Source organism: Sorex araneus, chromosome 5, assembly GCF_027595985.1.
Source record: "Sorex araneus isolate mSorAra2 chromosome 5, mSorAra2.pri, whole genome shotgun sequence".
Taxonomy (NCBI): Eukaryota; Metazoa; Chordata; class Mammalia; order Eulipotyphla; family Soricidae; genus Sorex; species Sorex araneus.
Genome location: NC_073306.1, coordinates 2191287 through 2209179, shown reverse-complemented (window position 1 = coordinate 2209179; position 17893 = coordinate 2191287). Strand labels below are relative to the sequence as shown.

Below are 17893 nucleotides of genomic sequence, written 5' to 3'. Positions count from 1 at the left end.
ACTGAGTTACTCCCACAACAGTGCTCCTGAGACACCCAACCCCATCAAGCACTGATAATCCTCCATGGCTTTTCTCCTTCCTTTATGCCACTTGCATGGTTCTTTTTGTATAGACACAGGAAGACGGTTGATGCTATGCTTTGTAACATGGGAGCTAGCTGACTCCGAGTAATACTTATTTCTGGGCATCCATCATACTCACCTGACATAAGCCTCAGTTGCCCTTACTCCCTGCACTGTAGCACTGTTGTGTCGTGGCTCATCGATTTGCTCAAGCGGGCACCAGTAACGTCTCCATTGTGAGACTTGTTACTGTGTTTGGCATATCCAGTACGCCACGGGGAGCTTGCCAGGCTCTCCGAGAGGGACGGAAGAATCGAACCCGGGTCGACCGTGTGCAAGGCAAACACCCTATCCACTGTGCTATTGCTCAGTTGCCCTTACTCCCTAACACCCCCAAAAGGAGGGTCCCGATGACGGGATGGATGGACCCAGGGCAAGCTGTAAGCTACCCTAGCATCGAAAGGGAACAAGCTAAGCGCCCTAAGAAGTACAGTAAGTTAAGAGCACGGGCATGGAACAGTGTCATGACCCAAAAGGAAGTGACTGAATAAGGACCTGCCGGGGTTAGGAAAGACTCACCTGGCCTGAGGACTGTGGTCTGGGACACAGCGAGCTGTCCCAGGAAGAGCCACCCTCTGAGCTTCATACATCCCTTACTGTGTTCCTCCAGAATGACTGGAGATATCATACGTAAATTCACTGTGACTGACTGGATTCCTAGCTGAGAGGAGGAAGCAATACTCCCGGGGGGAATCCCGCCCTGAGGGTCTCCTAGTAGCCTGGAGTGCTGACCCCTCGATGAGATTCTGTCCTTGAGTTAATCCCGGGAACTCCCCCTGAAGGAGGGGCTCTCCCTCTGTCTGCTGTCATGACGATGCTCCCCCCACCGTGTGTAGCCCACCCTGGTGACTGCTGCGTGACGGTGCTGTCAGGGAGAGGGGCCGGGGGGCTGACAGGCGAGGAAGGACACAGTGAAGGACTCAGGTCTACGCGGGGACCCCCATGAGGCAACTCTGGTGTCGACTCCGGTTGTGCTGCAGGGGAGAGGTGGGACGGCGTGGGGGAGGAGAGGTGAGCCCACCAGCCCGGGCCGTTCCCCCTCCCCTGGTCCTTCGCCCGCCCGTCGCCGTGGGCCGGCCAGGGGCACGGTTCCTGGCCACCAGACACCCGAGTCCCGCGTGCGCCCTGCGCTTTCTCTCGAGGGCCTGGCTCGGGGGGCCGTGGTCAGCAGGTGGGCAGAGCGACTGCCCATTCACGCCTGTGCGGCGGGGACACCCCTCGTGACCGGAGCGTCGTCCCGAACTTGGGTCAAGGCCAGTGGCGTGAGGCCACCCCGGGGCCGGGTCGGCTGACTGACCAGGAGCCCAGGGACACCGGGCGAGTCAGAGCCCACAGGACGCCCCTCCCCTCTGGGCCCCGGGCAGTGGGGCTGGAGAGGCGGACAGGGACGGACACCCAGGGCTCCGACCCACTGGCCACCGGCCCTTCCCGGGACACACTCGAGGAGCCTGACTCTCCCTGGGGAGCAGAGGGCACCCACGGGCCACTCCCGCCCCACACGGCCCCGCACACTCGGGAAGACGCGCCCGCGAGCCCTCACTCAGAGCAGCCCGGGGGGCCGCGGGGGGCCAGGCGGCTCCCTCACACCAGCTGGAGTCCCAGCAGCCCAGCCCACCACCAGCCCTGACCCAGCACGTGGGTGGGGGCCGCGGTGTGTGAACAGTGTGTGTGCGGTGTGTGCAATGTGTGTATGGTGAGGTGGGTGTGCAGTGTGAGATGTATGTGGGTGCAAGAGTGTCTGATATGTTGTGCATATGCAATGGCGGGTGTATGGGTGCAGAGTGTGTGTGTGTGTGTGTGTGTGTGTGTGTGTGTGTGTGTGTGCACGTGCGGTCAGGGCCCTGGTGTGGTAGGGGCAGTGTTTGTGGGGAAGGTGTGGGGTATGTATGTGTGTGCTGTGTGCGGGGTGTGCAACCGGCCTGCGAGGTGTGGCAGTACCTGTGTATGAGGTGTGTGCAGCGTGGGCTGTGATGCTCAGGGTGGTGTGAGTGGGCATGCGCAGTCTCTGTTGCCTGCAGTGTACGGGGTGCAACACGTGTGCCGTGTGCGGTGCACGGTGCGTGTGATGTGTGTGCCGTGCGGGGTGTGTGCCGTGTGGTGTGTGTACACAGTGGGATGAGTGGGCTGTGTGAGCTGTGCTGTGTCAGGTGTGTGCCGTTGGGATGTGCACACAGGCCACGCACACAACCAACCCAGCTCGCCCTGCGTGCCCGTGTGGGTGCTGGTCCCCCCCCCCAACCCCGACCAGGGGCAGCAGCGGGGGCGGGTCGCAGGGGAGGGGCCCTGTGGCCCGGCAGGGGCGTCTCTGCATGTCCCCCGTGAGGGTGGGTGCGGCCCTGGGCTGTGTCCCCGGGCCTGAGGCCGCCCTGGCTCTCAGCTCCTGTCACTGACCCACAGTCCCTGCAGCGAGGACAGGGCTGGGCCCGCAGCAGGTCACGGTCCGCCAGGGGAAGCACTTGCGCCTTCCAGCCCCTTCCGGCCCCCGGGTACCTGGGGGGACCTGCCCCGCCCCAGGGAAGCCGCGGAAGCAGGAAAGCGCCAAGGCCAGCCCCGGGCAGAGGCCTGTGGGGCTGCACCCCACCACCCCGCCTGCGGGCACAGCACCTTGGTGCGCCCCAAACCCAGTAGGGGCTCCCTGCCCCCGGGGCACGCCCTTTGCCCTTTCTGACTCTGGGGACACAGGCGGGTTCAGGGGCAAATGTCCTGTGGCCAGCGTCACAGCCAGCTGGGCCCCGGGTACCTGCGGGACCCCCGCCGGGCAGTGATGGGCCACCTGAGTCACACACCCAGAGGCAGACAAGTGTCCCATCCTACGGGCAGATGCTCTGGGCCGGGAGAAGAGAAGCGCAGAGACCGTTGCATCAGAGGTGACGGGAACTTGGGGCTGGAGGCTGCACAGCAGGGCGCTGGCCTTGCACGTGACAGACCCGTGTCTGATCCCCAGCACCCCACACCGCCCCCCAGGTCTCACCAGGACTCATGAGCACAGAGCCAGGAGCACCCGAGTATCCGCGGTGTGGCCCACAGCTAATGAAACTACAACAGTAATAAAGGTGGCTGGGATCACACCACAGCACTGGGCTGGGCACGGCCTCGCCGGAGGGACCCCAAGCCCTGCTCAGACTGGGGTCCCAGAGACAAGCGTGCCCACGCACGCCCAGTCAGGCCGGGCGGGATCCGGGTGTGGGGGCAGCGAGCAGGCCGGGGCACCAGCCTCCGCCCTACATGGACAGACCCCAGGAGACGGGCGGGGCGGGGGCGGGGCTGCACCCAGCAGGAGGGCAGGACTCCGGTGAGGACTTGGGTGGGTCAGGCAGGCCCAGTCCTCACCGTCCCTGGCTGTGCCCCGGCTCCTGGCACCAGCCCTAACTGGACTGAGAGCGGGTGTGTGACAGGGGCTGCCCCGGCCCCGGCCCCGGCCCCCCAGGAGAGGGAAGGCGGGCCGGCCTCGGGGACCCCCCTCCCCGGGTCCCGCGCGCCCCGTCCCCCACAAGCCCTTCAAGAGACGTTTTCTCCCCTGAGTTTGTCACCGTTTAGATGTTGTGCTAGTTAGCGGTAATTATGGAAATGCAAGCAGCCCTTTCTATTTTTAAGAGGGAACTCCATTTAGCATCCTCACACCCGGGAGCTGGAAACAGCCAGTCCAGTGATGTTTGCACTCCGCTCGTGTCTGTGCGGAGTTAAACACAGGGCTGGCAGAAAGCAGAGCGCCAGCACGGCCTGGCCAGGGAGCGGCGGGTCCACGAGCAAAGCCAGCACCGTTAGCGGGTGAACTGCGAGAGCTGATGGATGTGGAGGGAAGTCGCACCAAGCTCTTCAAAATGGAACCACACGCACACGAATGCACACACACATACTAACACGTCACACATACACACATACATGTATACACACATGCCACACATACACAAACACATACACACCACACACAGACACGCATATGCACCACACATATACACACATACACACCCGCACATACACACACCACACACACATACACATGCCACACATACACATACCCGCATACACACATACATACATGCACGCATATATACACATATACACGTGCACACATATACACATGCACACATATACATATACATACACACACATACACATGCATATACATACACACAACGCATGCACACATTTGCATACTTACACACGCACACATACACATGCACACACATGCACATGCACGCACACATACAAGCACACACACACATACAGGCACACACACATACACAGGCACACACAGACACACATACAGGCACCCACATGCGCACTCTCCAAGGGCAGTGGTGCCGCCCTTCCTCCTCGCCAGGTACGGGGAAGCCTCCCCAGCTCTGCCCCGCGCCTGCCCCGGGGGCTGACCGCCCAGGACTCCGCCTTCACGTTGGAGCTGGCTCACAGAACCGTGTCGGGGTGCGGGGGCCTGCGGCCGCCTGACCACTGACTCTCCTGGGCCAGGTGCAGGCCCCGTCTCGCAGTGACGGCCAGCGCGGGCGCGGCGGGGGCAGAGCAACCCGAGGAAAGGGCGAGAGAAGGTTCCTGCGTTTGGCCGACGCCTGCGTGACGGGCCCTGGGGGGGCAGCTGGTCATGGCCGGGCAGAGCCGGGCACCCTGCGGACGCCTCGGGGCTGGGACAGACCCCGGGGCACCCCCGGCCGGCCCCGGGACTGCTCGTGAACTGGAGCCTTGTCCCGCTCAGAACAGAGACGCCGTCGGGACCAGCCAACCTCCCCCAGCCTGCGCCAGCCTCTCGCCTCCAGAAAGGCGTCTCGGGGCCGGAGGGCAGCTGGGGCAGTGACCGGCAGTGAGGCCCTGAGAGGCCTTGGGGGCCCGGACAGCCCAGGGGCTACCCGTGCAGGCGCTCAGCCAAGTGTCGCGGGAGCAGCCCCCGGGCCCCTGCTTAGGGTCCCCCCAAACAACACACAGGAGAATCGGGGAGACGCGTGAAGGCTGGGCCCACACGCACCCTGCCCAGGCCTGCGGGCGGTCCCAGGCATCGCCGAGGGGCCCCCAGGGTCCGGCCCGGCCTCTGGAACCACACGGGGGGGCAGAGGGGGGCTCTGTGGGCAGCCCCGGCCAGCGCTGGGCGCGGCTCCACACCCCAGACAGGCTGCCAGCAGGATGTGTCTGAGGTGGGGCGGGGGGCCTGAGCTCGGCCCCGAGCCCCAAACACAGCCGGGGTGGCCGGGGTCCCTGGAGCAGCGCACATCCCTGAAAGAAACAAGACGGGGGCCGGGGATGTGGCTCAGGGTGTGTCCCCTTGGGGAAACATCTAGAACAAGGAACTGCAAGAAACCCCGGCAGTGCCCCGACGCTCACCCCACGCAGGCCTCTGGGAGCGTGGCAGAGCCCCCCCAGCTCTGCCGCCACGAGACACTTTCCCAGGGGGCTGTCGGGGCGCTCGATGCTGTGTTGGAAGCAGGGGCACCGCTGGACGCCTCGTCCCTCTGCCACGTCCCCACGGTGCCCCTCGGAGAGCTGTTCGGCTGGGGGAAGGTCACTCCCCCTCTGGTGTTGAGCAACACAGCCCAGAGACCCGGCCACTCCCTGGAAGGGACAGCGGCTGCCCGCAGGTGGGGGTCTGCCCGACGGGGCGGCTGACCCGGTGACCCGAAGGAAGTACAGGGGGAAGCTGGCAGGAACCGCCCACCAGGCCTGCCCCGCCCATCAACCGTTGCTGTGACGTCACGGCCGGCCGGCGCCAGGGACGGGCACAGACTGGTGAGGAGACCGTCTCCTTGAACCCCATACGGTCATCGCGCTATTCACATGCAGGTGGCATGTGGGCCCGCGCAGCTAGGAGCACTGGGACCCGGAGCAGACTCGTCTCTCTCGATACCTGTGCTTCTGCCAAGCTGGAAACTGGTACGCGCCGGCAGTCGCCTGGGCAGGACTCGAACCCCGACTGCCAGCCTCAGCTCCCCCAGCCCTGGCCCCCTGCACCAACAGGGCCCAGCACCAGCGACAGCGAAGGTCACTGTCACGTCGAGTAGCCCCACCCGGGGCAGGTGAGGCCGGGCAGGGATCCGCAGAGCCCGACAGTGCGGGCCCAGGGACGCCACAGGAGCGAGGCCCGCAGGGGTGTGGCGGTGAGAGCCCAACCGTCCTGGGAGCAAATGTGCTTTCCAACAACTTTCATTTTTGCTTTTGTGTTTTGGGGCCACACCCGGCGGTGCTCAGGGATCACTCCAGGCGGTGCTCAGACCCGACGGGATGCTGGGATCGAACCCGGGTCAGCTGCGTGCAAGGCAGGCGCCCTCCCCGCTATCCCACCACTCGGGGTTAAGTGATTTTGTTACTTAAAGGCGGGGAGGGGAGGCCGCGCTCACTGGCCCCGGGGCCGAGCCTTCCTCACCGCCTGGCCGGCGCTGAAGGGGGCGTCACCCTCCAGCGCCCCCAACCCCAGCACAGAGAACACGTGTCCGGCCAAGGGCTGAGGGGGGAGGCGGACGGTCTCCGGGAGACCCCAGAGGGCAGGAATCATACCCAGGGCTGCCCGGAGACCACCAGCGCCGGAAGTGACGTCCCAATCCCACCCCCCAGGATTCAAGGTGGGTCTTGAGTCCCCCTGGAACTGGGGTCCCCGCCGGCGGCAAGTGCACCTGAAGCTGGTCCCCCGCAATTCACCCCGACCCAGGCACGGGTGCGGCTCCAGGCCAGCCCGGGCGGGGCTGGCGGGAAAGAAAGCCACGAGCACCAAGAGCACCGACGCGCCCGGGTCCGGCGGGGGGGAGGGAGGGAGGGGCAGGCCCTGGGCAGTCCCTCTCGGCCCGGCGCCCCAAGTGCCACCAGAGGGCACTGCGTCCTGCGGCCGCCTCTGCCAGCCGGGGCCCACGCCGGGCACGGCAGGAAGCTGGGGTTCGAATCGTGGCGCTGAGCGGTGCCCTTGGCATCACGGAGGCAGGCAGAAGAGGGTCCCCAGGGCTCCCCTGCCCGCGCCGAGGGCACCCGGCAGCACGGCTGCTCTCCTGCGCCCCCGAAAGCCTCTCTCCTCCCGATTACCAGTGGGCAGTCCCCGTAATAAAATTATAGCCCGTTTATTACGCGTGATTAAAACGTGATTTAATCTTCGTGCTGAAATCCTTGTAAGAATAAACAGCCGCTCCTGGGCCTGGGGGGCGGGCGGGGGTATCCCTGCGCACGGCACTCACTGCCCGGGACGCCCCCCGAGGGCCGGGGCGGCTGCTTTAGCGGAAGGTCCAACCTCGCGCTCCCGGATCACAGTTCTCCCTCCACTGACGGCGTGTCTGTTCCGAGAAGAGAAACACAGGCCTGCGGGTTCCGGCCCATTAACCACCTGACAATCCCCGCTCCCGGCCGCCCCCCTCCCACGTGCTCCTGGGCGGCCGGGCGAGGGCGGGGGCGGCTCCGGGCAGGGGCAGGTGCATCAGGCCTCAGGGGACGCGGGGAGGCCGGTCTGTGCCCGGCGCATCGGAGCGCAGCTGCCGGTCGCCTGCACCACGGGAGACCCAGTGACCGTCCAGGCCCGGGAAGCCCCGGCCCTGACCACCCGGCCCGTGAAATGCCCCCTCCGCCTTCCGCCCCCTGCTGGCGACTGAGCCCCTCCCCCCGCAGCCCCCCAGTCTCCTCCTCCTCCTCCACGGCTCCACCCCACTCCGGTGCAGACCCCATGACCCAGCAGGGCTCCGGGCCCCCTCTCCCGGGGCAGCCGCCCCACCCCCGAGTCTGCACCCTTAGCCCCTCGCCCCAGGAGGCCCTGCTCTGCTCACATCACACACAGGCGGCGTGGCAGAGCACTGTGGAAGGAGGTGCAGCCACTGATGGTCCGCGTGGAGGGCTGCGAGGGGGGAGACCCTCTCTCGGGAGACGGTCGCCACGTGTCTCCGTGGCCCCCATTCACAGACCACAAAGGGGCTGAGGGGGCGGCAGAGCGTGGAGCAGGCCAGGGCACCGGGGGCGAGGAGGCGTGGCCGGGCCTCGGGGACCCTCCTGCTGGCCCTGGCTGGGGGCTGTGGGCCGCCCCCCTCCGCCCCGTGCGACCCTCCTGCCGCGCCCGTGAGCAAGTGCGTGCCAAGCGCCCGAAATAAACAGTGTAAAGTGGGTCAGGACCGCGCCTGCTATTTCCGTTTGCAACTGAAGAAAGTTTGCCCCATTTCCACGGCCCGGGGGGAGGGAAACGGACGTCCCCGCACACATGCCGGCCCCTCAGTGGCCCCCCCCAGGCTGTGTCGAGGGGCCCCGGGCGAGCGCGCGGCCACCACGGGAGCCTGGGGGTGCTGGGCCATGCCACCTTTCCCTAAGGAAAAAATGGGGCCACACCTGGCTCTGCACTCAGGGATCACTCCTGGCAGTGCTCGGGAGCCCATACAGGGTGCTGGGCCTCGAACCCGAGTCGGCCGTGTGCAAGACAAACGCCCGCCCCGCCGTAGTATCACCCGGCCCCTTACGCCACCGTCTTAAAGAACCGAATTAAACAGGTGCAGTTCTGAGATGATCAAGTTTCAGATTCAATCAACAGAAAATTGTAGGAGAAATTCTTTCACCGACTGCTCACATTTGGCAAAGCACTTCGGTCTGGGCTTGTTTCTGTGCCGGGGCCTCCCCGGGGAATGGCTCCATCCGAGCAGCTCTGAGACGTCTCCACGGGCAGGGGCCGGCACTGCCCACTGGCCCCGCTCTCCTCCCGGCCCCCGGCAGCTGCAGGCGCAGACCTCGGGCGGAGGTGCGGCCACGGGTGATGCGCTTTATCCCAGTGTGTGCGGGGGGCTGCGGGCGCCGTCGGCATGTTCCCCTGGGAACTGATGGGCACGCAGGTGCCGGCTGGGTACCCAGGGCACTGCCCGCCACACCGGGGGAAGAGTCAGCGACGTGACTCATCAGCTGAGACGCCGGGAGCAGACGGAAGCGCTCAGGGGCTCAAGGGCACGTCACATGCGCTGATTCCTCAGGGCCCGGGGCCACTCCCGGGGACAGGCCGCCCGGCCTGGCGGCTCAACGCAAGGGCCAGGGATCGCCCCGCCGCCCCGGGGGCCAGCGGTGCTGGGGGCCAGGGGTGCTGGAGACCGACACGGGCGAGAGCTTCGACCACCTTCCCGCGCCGTAAGCGACGCTCTGACACCCGGTGACCAACTTCCCACCCAGCCATGAAGGCCACAGCCCGCTGGCCTCCCGCCCTCCCCCAGAGAGCGCCCGGTGTGCGGGCCACAACCCGCAGGGAAAGAACTGCAACACGGCGTAGCCGCAGCCTCACAGGACACGGCAGGCAGGAAGGGGCCCCCAAGCCAGCTGGGCAAAGGACAGAGGATGAGAGGGCAGCTGACAGCGAGGGGACAGAGGGGACCCTGACTGTGTGGGGCAGAGGGGACGGGAGACCTCGACAGTGTGGGGAGAGGGGATAGGGGACCCCGACAGTGTGGGGACAGAGGGGACCACGGGGGACCCCGACAGTGTGGGGGCAGAGGGGACAGGGACCCCGACAGTGTGGGGGCAGGTGTGCAGAGTCCATGTAGGAGCGGGGAGGCCGCTGAGCCCCCCAGGAACGGGCGGGCAGGGGGCAGGGCGAGGTACATACGGGCCATGCATACATGAGCCAGGCCCGCCTTCGGGGCCAGTCATGTGGACAGTGGGCGTTTGGGGTCACCATGGCACTTGACACTCCAGAGACACCTGACGAGTCCAGGGCCAGGCCCAGTGCTGGGCTGTCCTGAGGCCGCTAGAGGCCAGCGGGCAGCCAGGTGGAGGCCCCCGGCCCCAGCCGTGCCGTCCTGTCAGACACCGGAGCCCGTGTGGCCCGAGGGAGTCAGCGGGCGGCCCCTGAGGGGAGAACTGCGGGCTGTCTGGGCTGCCGCAAGGCGGGAAGGGTGTCCCCGGGGCTTCGGCCGCTGAGGGCATCCCAGTCACGGAGACTCTCGTGTGAAAGTGACTTTACAGCGCGAACACACCCAGCGGGAGAAATGCCTCGAAATAAATTGCGACGAGGCCACTGACGTTTTTAATTTCTTGCTTAATTTCCAATTCTTGGTATTCACACGCTTGCCCATCAGCGGGAAACATTTTAATTAGAAAAAAAAGTTTAAGGAAACTTATGTAAGGAGGGGCTGGAGCGACAGCACAGCGGGGAGGGCGTTTGCCTTGCACGAGGCCGACACGGGGTCGATTCCCAGCATCCCATATGGTCCCCCGAGCACCGCCAGGAGTAATTCCTGAATGCAGAGCCAGGAGTGACCCCTGAGCATCGCCGGGTGTGACCCAAAAAGCAAAAATAAATAAAAAAGAAAGAAAATGAGAAACTGCCACTCGGGGAAAACGCTCTCCCCTCAGACCCTGGGTCCTGGGGATGTCTGGGCTGCAGAGCAGCCCCACTCGGAGGGGCCTGTAGGGGTCTCCGAGGAGAAAGGCTGGGGTGCTCCCGAGATCCAGACATGCCTGCAGGTACCCAGGAGCAGGACCACCCTACCCCATGGAGAATACCAGGTACCCAGGAGCAGGGCCGCCCTACCCTATATAGAGTGTCAGGTACCCAGGGATCATGACACTGTACCCCACAGAGTATGAGGTACCGGGGAGCAGGACCACCCTACCCCACAGAGTATCAAGTACCTGGGAAGCAGGACCACTCTACCCCATAGAGAATATCAGGTACCCGGGGAGCAGGACCATCCTGCCCCTCCCAGAGTAACAGGTAGCTGGGGATCAGGACCTCCCTCCCCACACTAGGTATCAGGTACCCAGGCATCAAGACCCCCCTACCCCACAGAGTATCAGGTACCCATAGACCAGGACAGGTACCTGGGAAGCAGGACCACCCTCCCCGACACACAGGGTATCAGGTACCCAGGGATCAGAACCACCCTACCCCAGAGTATCAGGCACCTGGAGATCAGGACATACACCTGGGGATCGGGACCATCCTACCCCACACTCAGAGTATCAGGTGCCCGAGGATCAGGACAGGTATCTGGAGATTAGGACCACCCTACCCCACACAGACTAACAGGTACCCAGGATCAGGACCACCCTGCCCCACAGAGTATTAGTACTCAGAGACCAGAACCATCCCACCCCAGAGTACCAAATACCCAGGGAGCAGGACCACCCTGCCCCACAGAGTACCAAATACCCAGGGAGCAGAACCATCCCACCCCAGAGAGTACCAAATACCCAGGGAGCAGCACCACCCTGCCCCACACGTAGAATATCAGTACCCAGGGACCAGAACCATCCCACCCCAGAGTACCAAATACCCAGGGAGCAGGACAGGCACCCAGGGAGCAGTACCACCCTGCCCCACATGCAGAGTATCAGGTACCCGGGAGCAGGACCGCCCTACCCCACACTCAGAGTATCAGGTGCCCGGGAGCAGGACCACCCTACCCCACAGAGGCACACGGGGTATCGGGTTCCCCAGCCAGACGAACCCTCACCGGCCCTGCCGGCACTGGCCTGACTGGGGGAGAAGGTGACAAGGTCACCACAGGCCTGAAGCCAAGGAAAAGGCGCTCACAGGCCAGAGCTCAGACGGTGACTGTGGGGCCGGCCGGGCCATCTGGTCCCTCCACTGGCTCCGAGGGGGCTGCCGGGGGACCCCCAAAGTCACTGGTGGGGGCAGGCATCTCCCCAGGGCCCGCTCCGGGCCGGCCCTGCTCGGCTATGTCTGCTCCGACCCCAGCCCGGGACGGCAGGAGCCCGTGTCCCAGCACAGTGCTGAGGGCAGAAACCCGGAAGCCGGGAGGCCGCGCTCCACTCCAATGCCGCGTCCGGCAGAGGGTCCCAAATAACACTGTGTCAGCTGCCGGGCCCAGCACAGAGCACGCGCCCGGCGAGCCCCAGCTGGCGTGCAGTGCCCTTGACCGGCCGAGCCCGGGCGGATCCGGTTTCCAGCCTCACGGGCACCGAGCCCGCCACACAACCTCCCGCCCCGGCCGACCCTGACCCTCGCTGCCCTGGCGGGACGGAGAGGCCGGGGGTGCTGGGTTTGCGGGGCGGGAGAGGAACGCTCGGCCGGCCGGTGCTCCTTTCACTCAACTTCAATGACAGAGATCTCTGCCCGGGTGGGCGGGGGGGGCCGCTGTGACCCTCGCCCTGTGACCCAGCACTGCCCTCCTCTCCCGAGCGGGGTCTCCCTCAGGCCCGGGGCGGGGAACGTGGCAAAGGGGGGTGTCAGCAAGAAGCCCGAATTCTGCTCCTGACCCGGCCGTGTCCCAGAATGACCCGAGAATCCCCCTTGGCTGGGCTCTGCCCCCGGGGCATTCCCCAGGAGGGGGCAGAGGGGAAAGGCAGCCGCTGCCCCGAGGGACCCCGAGCAGGGGCAGGTGGTCACCCGAACCGAGGGTCCACCCCACAGCCTCCGAGCCGCCCGGCGCTGGGCACGGAGCCCACCACCGCCCCTCACCAGGCCCACGTCACCCCCTCGAGGGCAGGCAAGGCCTCAGGGGGACAGCTGCGAGGATCCTGAGGGGCTCACTGAGAGGAGGGGGTCGGCCGGGCTGTGCCTGGGGAAGAAGGACATGACCGTCCCTTCCGGAAGCTTCAGCCTGGGTCCCAACACCCGCCAGCCGCCAGGTCAGCGAGCCCCTGCTCTGGTCTCCGGCCTGCGTCCCACGGGCCCGGGGCAGGAACCCTGACTCTGCAGTCCCTGACACGCGAAGGGCAAGGAAGGCGAGTCCCCAAGCCAGCGAGGACTCAGGGGCGGGAAACTGAGGCGGAGAAGGGCGAGCAGGACAGAGAGCAGCCCGAGGGGGCGACTCTGGAAGGCAGAGGGGGCAGCAGGCGGGGACAGCCCAGGGGCCGCCCTTGGGGGCCCTGACGGGGTCACTCGGGCCCCTGCAGAGCGGAGAACAGTCGCGGGCCTGAGTGACTGGGGTGCGGACGGGCAGGCGGGTGTGGGGGAGCCGAGGGGAACAGAGAGAGGGCGTGGGGCCCTTTCCCGGGACACAGCGCCCAGGGACGAGGGAGACGGGGCGGGGCATCGGGGGCCGTTGCCAGCGTCCGACTGACCGCGGCCCGAGGGTGCCGAGCTGTGAGGGGACCTGCTGGCTTCTGGGGCACCGAGGCCGCAGGGGCCGCTCAGACACCCACACTCCGCCCTCGGCACCCAGAAGCCAGCAGTGCCCCAAGCCCACCGCACACGAGCCTCCGCGCCCCTCCCGCACCCGACAGCTGGCCCGGAGCACAGCGGGGAGCACTCGGGCTGCTGCGGGGGGCCTGAGCGAGGAGGAGCCGCCAGCCGGGCCCCTGGCCCCCCTGGGAGGCGCCTTTCCGGCTCCCCGGCACGTGAGGCCCAAAGAGCACCAAGACCCAAACCCGGTCTTCCTTCCGGAACACGCACAGGCCGGGTGTCTGGGGGAGGACGCGGGAGCCCAGGTGCTGAGGCCCGCGGGTCCGGGGACATGCTGGGAGTCCGCCCTCCGGGCCGGCGAGGGGGCGGCGAGCTGCGCCCACGCGGCAGGATGCTCCTCGGGCCCCGGGGGCGGTGGCGGGCGGCTGCTCTGTCCAGGGGCCCCGTCCTGCCCTCGCGAGCCGGGGCCGTGGGCCGGGCACTCGGGCGCGTCGTCCTGGCCGTGGGCTCGGGTTTGTCCGCTCTGGAGTTGGGCGAGTCTCTGGAGGCTCAGGGCAGGCCACTGCGTGTCCCCGAGACACGACACCACGGGCACCGCGGGGGCCCGGCGAGTCCACGCTCCTCTGCGCTTAGCGTGCGGCTCTAGGGAACGACAGAAACTTTTACAGAGAGCAAGACACTTCCGAGGAGGCGCGGTCCACTCCGGGCTCGGCCGCGCGGCGTCAGCTGTGTGCGGTTAAAGCATCGGCATTAAACGTTAGCGCGCGCGAGAGGACACGCTTAGGGCCGTTCTTCTGGCGGCGGCCGCGCTAACGGATCTCATGCAGCTGTGCTACAAGCATGCTCTCGCGGCAGCGCACGGGTTAGCTTGCTTTTGGTTTAGACTGTGAGCCGTTTGGCTTTGAGTAAGGGTCTGAAAAAGAGGAATACAATGCAGCACGTGAGAGCAGCCGTGGAATCACACAGGGTCCATGCACCTGCCCGGCGCCAGCGCACGCCGCGCGACCCGCGACCGGGCGCGCTGGGCACCACTCGGCCTCAACTTACACCCCAAGCACAGAAACACAGAAACACAGTTCACAGTTCTCGGGGGGCGGGGGGAGGGAGATCAGGCCACACTTTCCCCCAGCAATACAGAGTAGAAAACGGGGCAAGGCGGGTAGGAAGGGTGTGTGTGTGTGTGTGTGTGTGTAGGCAGGGGTACAGGGTACAGGGACATGGGCTAGTGTATGTGTGTGTGAGAATGTTGGGGAATGGTAGTACAGTGGAGAGCTGTGTGTGTTTGTGTGTGTGAAGGCGGTGGTACAGGGACATGGGCTTGTGTGTGTGTGTCGTGTGTGTGCAAGTGCAGGGAAGTGGTGGTACAGGGGAGGTGTGTGGGTGTGGTGTATAGGGGAAGGCGGAGGTATAGGAAGGGTTGTATAGGGGAGGGGTGTGTGTGTGTGTGTGTGTGAAGGCAGTGGGACAGGGACATGGGCTTGTGTGTGTGTGTGTGTGTGTGTGTGTGTGTGAGAAGGCAGTGGGACAGGGACATGGGCTTGTGTGTGTGTGTGTGTGTGAAGGCAGTGGGACAGGGACATGGGCTTGTGTGTGTGTGTGTGTGTGTGTGTGTGTGTGTGTGTGAGAAGGCAGTGGGACAGGGACATGGGCTGGGGTGTGTAGAGGAGTGATGGTACAGCAGAGGTGAGTGTGTGTGTGTGTGTGTGTAGGAAGCGGTGGCATAGGGGCGGGTATGTGTATATAGGGGAAGGCAGTGGCACAGGGAGGGGATGCACATATGTAGGGGAGTGGGTGTATGGGGGAGGTGTGTGTGTGTGTGTGTGTGTGTAGGGTGGTAGTACAGGGGAGGTGTGTGTAGGCAGGTAATACAGTAGAGGCGCAGTGGTACAAGGGAGGTGTGGTACAGGGGAGGCACATGTGTGCGTGTGTGTAGGGGAGCAGTGGTACGGGGAGATGCATGTGTGTGTAGGGGAGTGGAGGTACAGTGGAGGTACGTGTGTGTGTGTGTGTAGGGCAGCGCTGGTATAGGGGAGGTGTGTGTATGTGCATGTGTGCTTGTGTGTGCGCACACGTGTGTGTAGGGGAGTGGTGGTACAAGGGAGGTGCGAGTGTGTGCGTGCGCACGCAAGTGTATCTGTGTGCGCGTGTGTGCAGGGGAGCAGCAGTAGAGGGGAGGTGCGTGTGTGTGTGCGCGCATGTGTGTGCAGGGGAACGGCGGTACAGGGAGGTGTGTGTGTGTGCGTGCATGTGTGTGTGTGTGTGCAGGGGAACGGCGGTACAGGGAGGTGTGTGTGTGTGTGCGTGCGTGTGTGTGTGTGTGTGTGCAGGGGAGCAGTGGTACAGGGAGGTGCGTGTGTGTGTGCGCGCGTGTGTGTGTGCAGGGGAGTGGCGGTACAGGGAGATGCGTGTGCGTGTGCAGGGGAGCGTGGGTACAAGGAGGTGTGTGCGCGTGTATGTGCGGGGGAGCAGGCAGTACAGGGAGGTGTGTGTGTGTGTTTGTGTGTGTGTGTGTGTGCAGGGGAGCGACGGTACAGGGAGGTGCGTGTGTGTGTGTGTGTGCGTGTGTGTGCGTGTGTGTGCATATGTGCAGGGGATCGGCGGTACAGGGAGGTGCGTGTGTGTGGCGGGCCGTGGCACGGGCAGGGGTGCGGGCCGAGTGTGAGCGGGGTGTCATGGAGAGGCAATGTGAACACAAAGCTTTTTTTTAGCTGTTACAAAACATAAATAGAAAAGTAGAATATTCTGTATAAGGAAATGCACTCATTAAACTTAAATTTTAAAAGGATGAAAACACAGATTACACTTTATTTTTAAAACTGAAATGAATTTTAATACAGAAAATGAAGACAGCATTTTGCAAATTTATCCCTCAAAGGGGCATCTCTATTTGAGGAAACCAGCGTGTTACACTTTGAGAGATGAAATGTTACAGCTTGTATACCAAAATTAAAAAATGAAATTAAATTAAAAAATGAAATGGTTACCAAGGTAATGCAGGTCAGGGGATCAAAGGTGAAGGGTCACACACTATTAAAAAGAAATCCGAAAGGACGGCTGCTTCCTGATCTCTGCAAAAACAAAGGAGCGGCAGTAAGTACGGGGCAGGGGCAGCCGAGTCCGGCGCCGCCCGCGCCCGGCCAGCCCGCCCCGCCCCGCCCCCCGCCGCTGCCGGCCCGACCAGAACCCTAACCGTCACCGGTGGGGGGCTTTCCCCCTCCTCAAGGAATGAGTCCTAAAATTGAGTTTTTGCAAATTTGTTTCATCTGAAGTAGCTGCATGAAATTTCCATTATTGGAACATTCAGTGTAACAATGTTCTAGAAGACAGCAATAAAGTGATCCACGGTGCAACAGTGTAGCTGTTAGGGTCTGCGCGCCAGGCGGGGAGAAAGGGTCAGGCAGTAGCTGGCTGGTTCTAGAGTTAACAGAAGCTTGACGCAAGGGAACCCTGCTACTCCCCGCAGACACGCACGTCTCGTCTTGGGGGGCCTGGGCCCCCCAAAGGAAGGGCAGCTGGGCGCTGGCCTCGCCCAGCCCCCCGCCCCCGCCACGAGAGCCTCCGTCTGCTGGGCAACAGCAGAATCGGAGTTTACGTGGTGAGAGAAACTCCACAACCACTTACAGACGACAAAGAACAGGAAATTCTTTCTGGTGGCTTCGAGCGATCAATAAATAAACAAACTCCATAAACGCCGGCTTTCCGCTCACGGAGCGGCTGTTGTTAGAGTAACTGGCAGCGCCCAGGCACTAGACAGCGTGTTAGCGCCTTCAGGCCCCTCCGCAGACCCGACGTTCCCCCTCCCGGTCCCGCAGCTGCTGAGAGGCAAGCCAGCATCTCACTCCTCGGCCCGCCCGCTGTCGGCTGCACGGCTGTCGCCGGAGGCTCGCGAGCAATTCTGCACGCCACGAAGGAATCGATCCCACCGGGCTGCGTCCCGCGGCCGCAGGGTGAGTGCTGGGGGGCGGGGTGAGAGGCAGCAAGCAGGCAGCAGTGAGTCGGTCAGGGCTGCGGTGAGGAGCGAGCGTCTCTCCGGATCAGGGCCCCCTCGGCGCCCAAACACAGACCCTGCCTGCGAGGCTGGTCCTCTGGAACCCTCCGCTCCCTCGGTGGCCCCCATGGCCGAAGCCCCGAGGGGCCCCGGGGAGCCGCGAGCACTGTCGCCAGCCAAGCCCCGGCACACCCTCCCCTGCCAGCCCGGCCGACGGACGGCGGAGGAACATCCACCGAGATTCTGGCCATTTTTCACTAAGCCTGATACTCAGGGCGCCAAGCTGGGGTCCCGGGGGCCCACTTGTCCAGTCACGGTGCTGGGCACTGGCCCAAGAGCCGCCCGCCAGGCCCCTCTGCCCGCCTGAGCAGGGATGGCAGCGCCAACCACGGGCTTGGGGCCTGCGCAGCTTTGCGCCCACGCCCGAAGCCTGGCACGAAACTTCCGGGGTCACCCAGGGCCCTTGGGTCCCTGTCCCCCCGCATTTCTGCCTCCGGGAAGGACAGGCCGGTGTGCCACTGACCGCCCCAGGGAAAGAGCTGCAAGTGCCCGCAGACCCTGTTCTCCCGGGGGCCTCCGCCAGGAACCGCCTCCTGTCTCGAGGGCTGAGCACTGAAACCGGAGCCCTCCTCCAGGGCCCCAGAGCCCGAGTTTTCGAACACACTCAGCTCATCCGGGTGGGTCTCCAAGGCGGGATTTGTTTCCTGCTGCCAAGATCCAGGGCTGTTGGGCAGAACCTCGGGGGGGAGGGG

The 17893-nt window shown here is 64.6% G+C and overlaps 1 protein-coding gene across 4 annotated transcripts in view; it reads right to left on the bottom strand.

The window, feature by feature from the left end:
* The window catches only part of CAMTA1 (calmodulin binding transcription activator 1), a 497436-nt gene that overhangs the window by 431013 nt on the left and 48530 nt on the right, over window positions 1-17893 (bottom strand). Inside the window, exons 4-5 of one of the 4 annotated variants that reach the window (XM_055137553.1) lie at window positions 16138-16221; window positions 8575-14066 (exon numbers count right to left, since the gene is read on the bottom strand). The exons of 2 other annotated variants lie outside the window; for them this stretch is intronic. In XM_055137553.1, the coding sequence (XP_054993528.1) occupies window positions 16174-16221 (48 nt within the window). In that variant the 3' untranslated portion in view covers window positions 8575-14066; window positions 16138-16173. Of the gene's footprint in view, window positions 1-8574; window positions 14067-16137; window positions 16222-17893 lie in introns of those variants that run through there. One more of the 4 variants, XM_055137554.1, reaches the window with a different exon arrangement.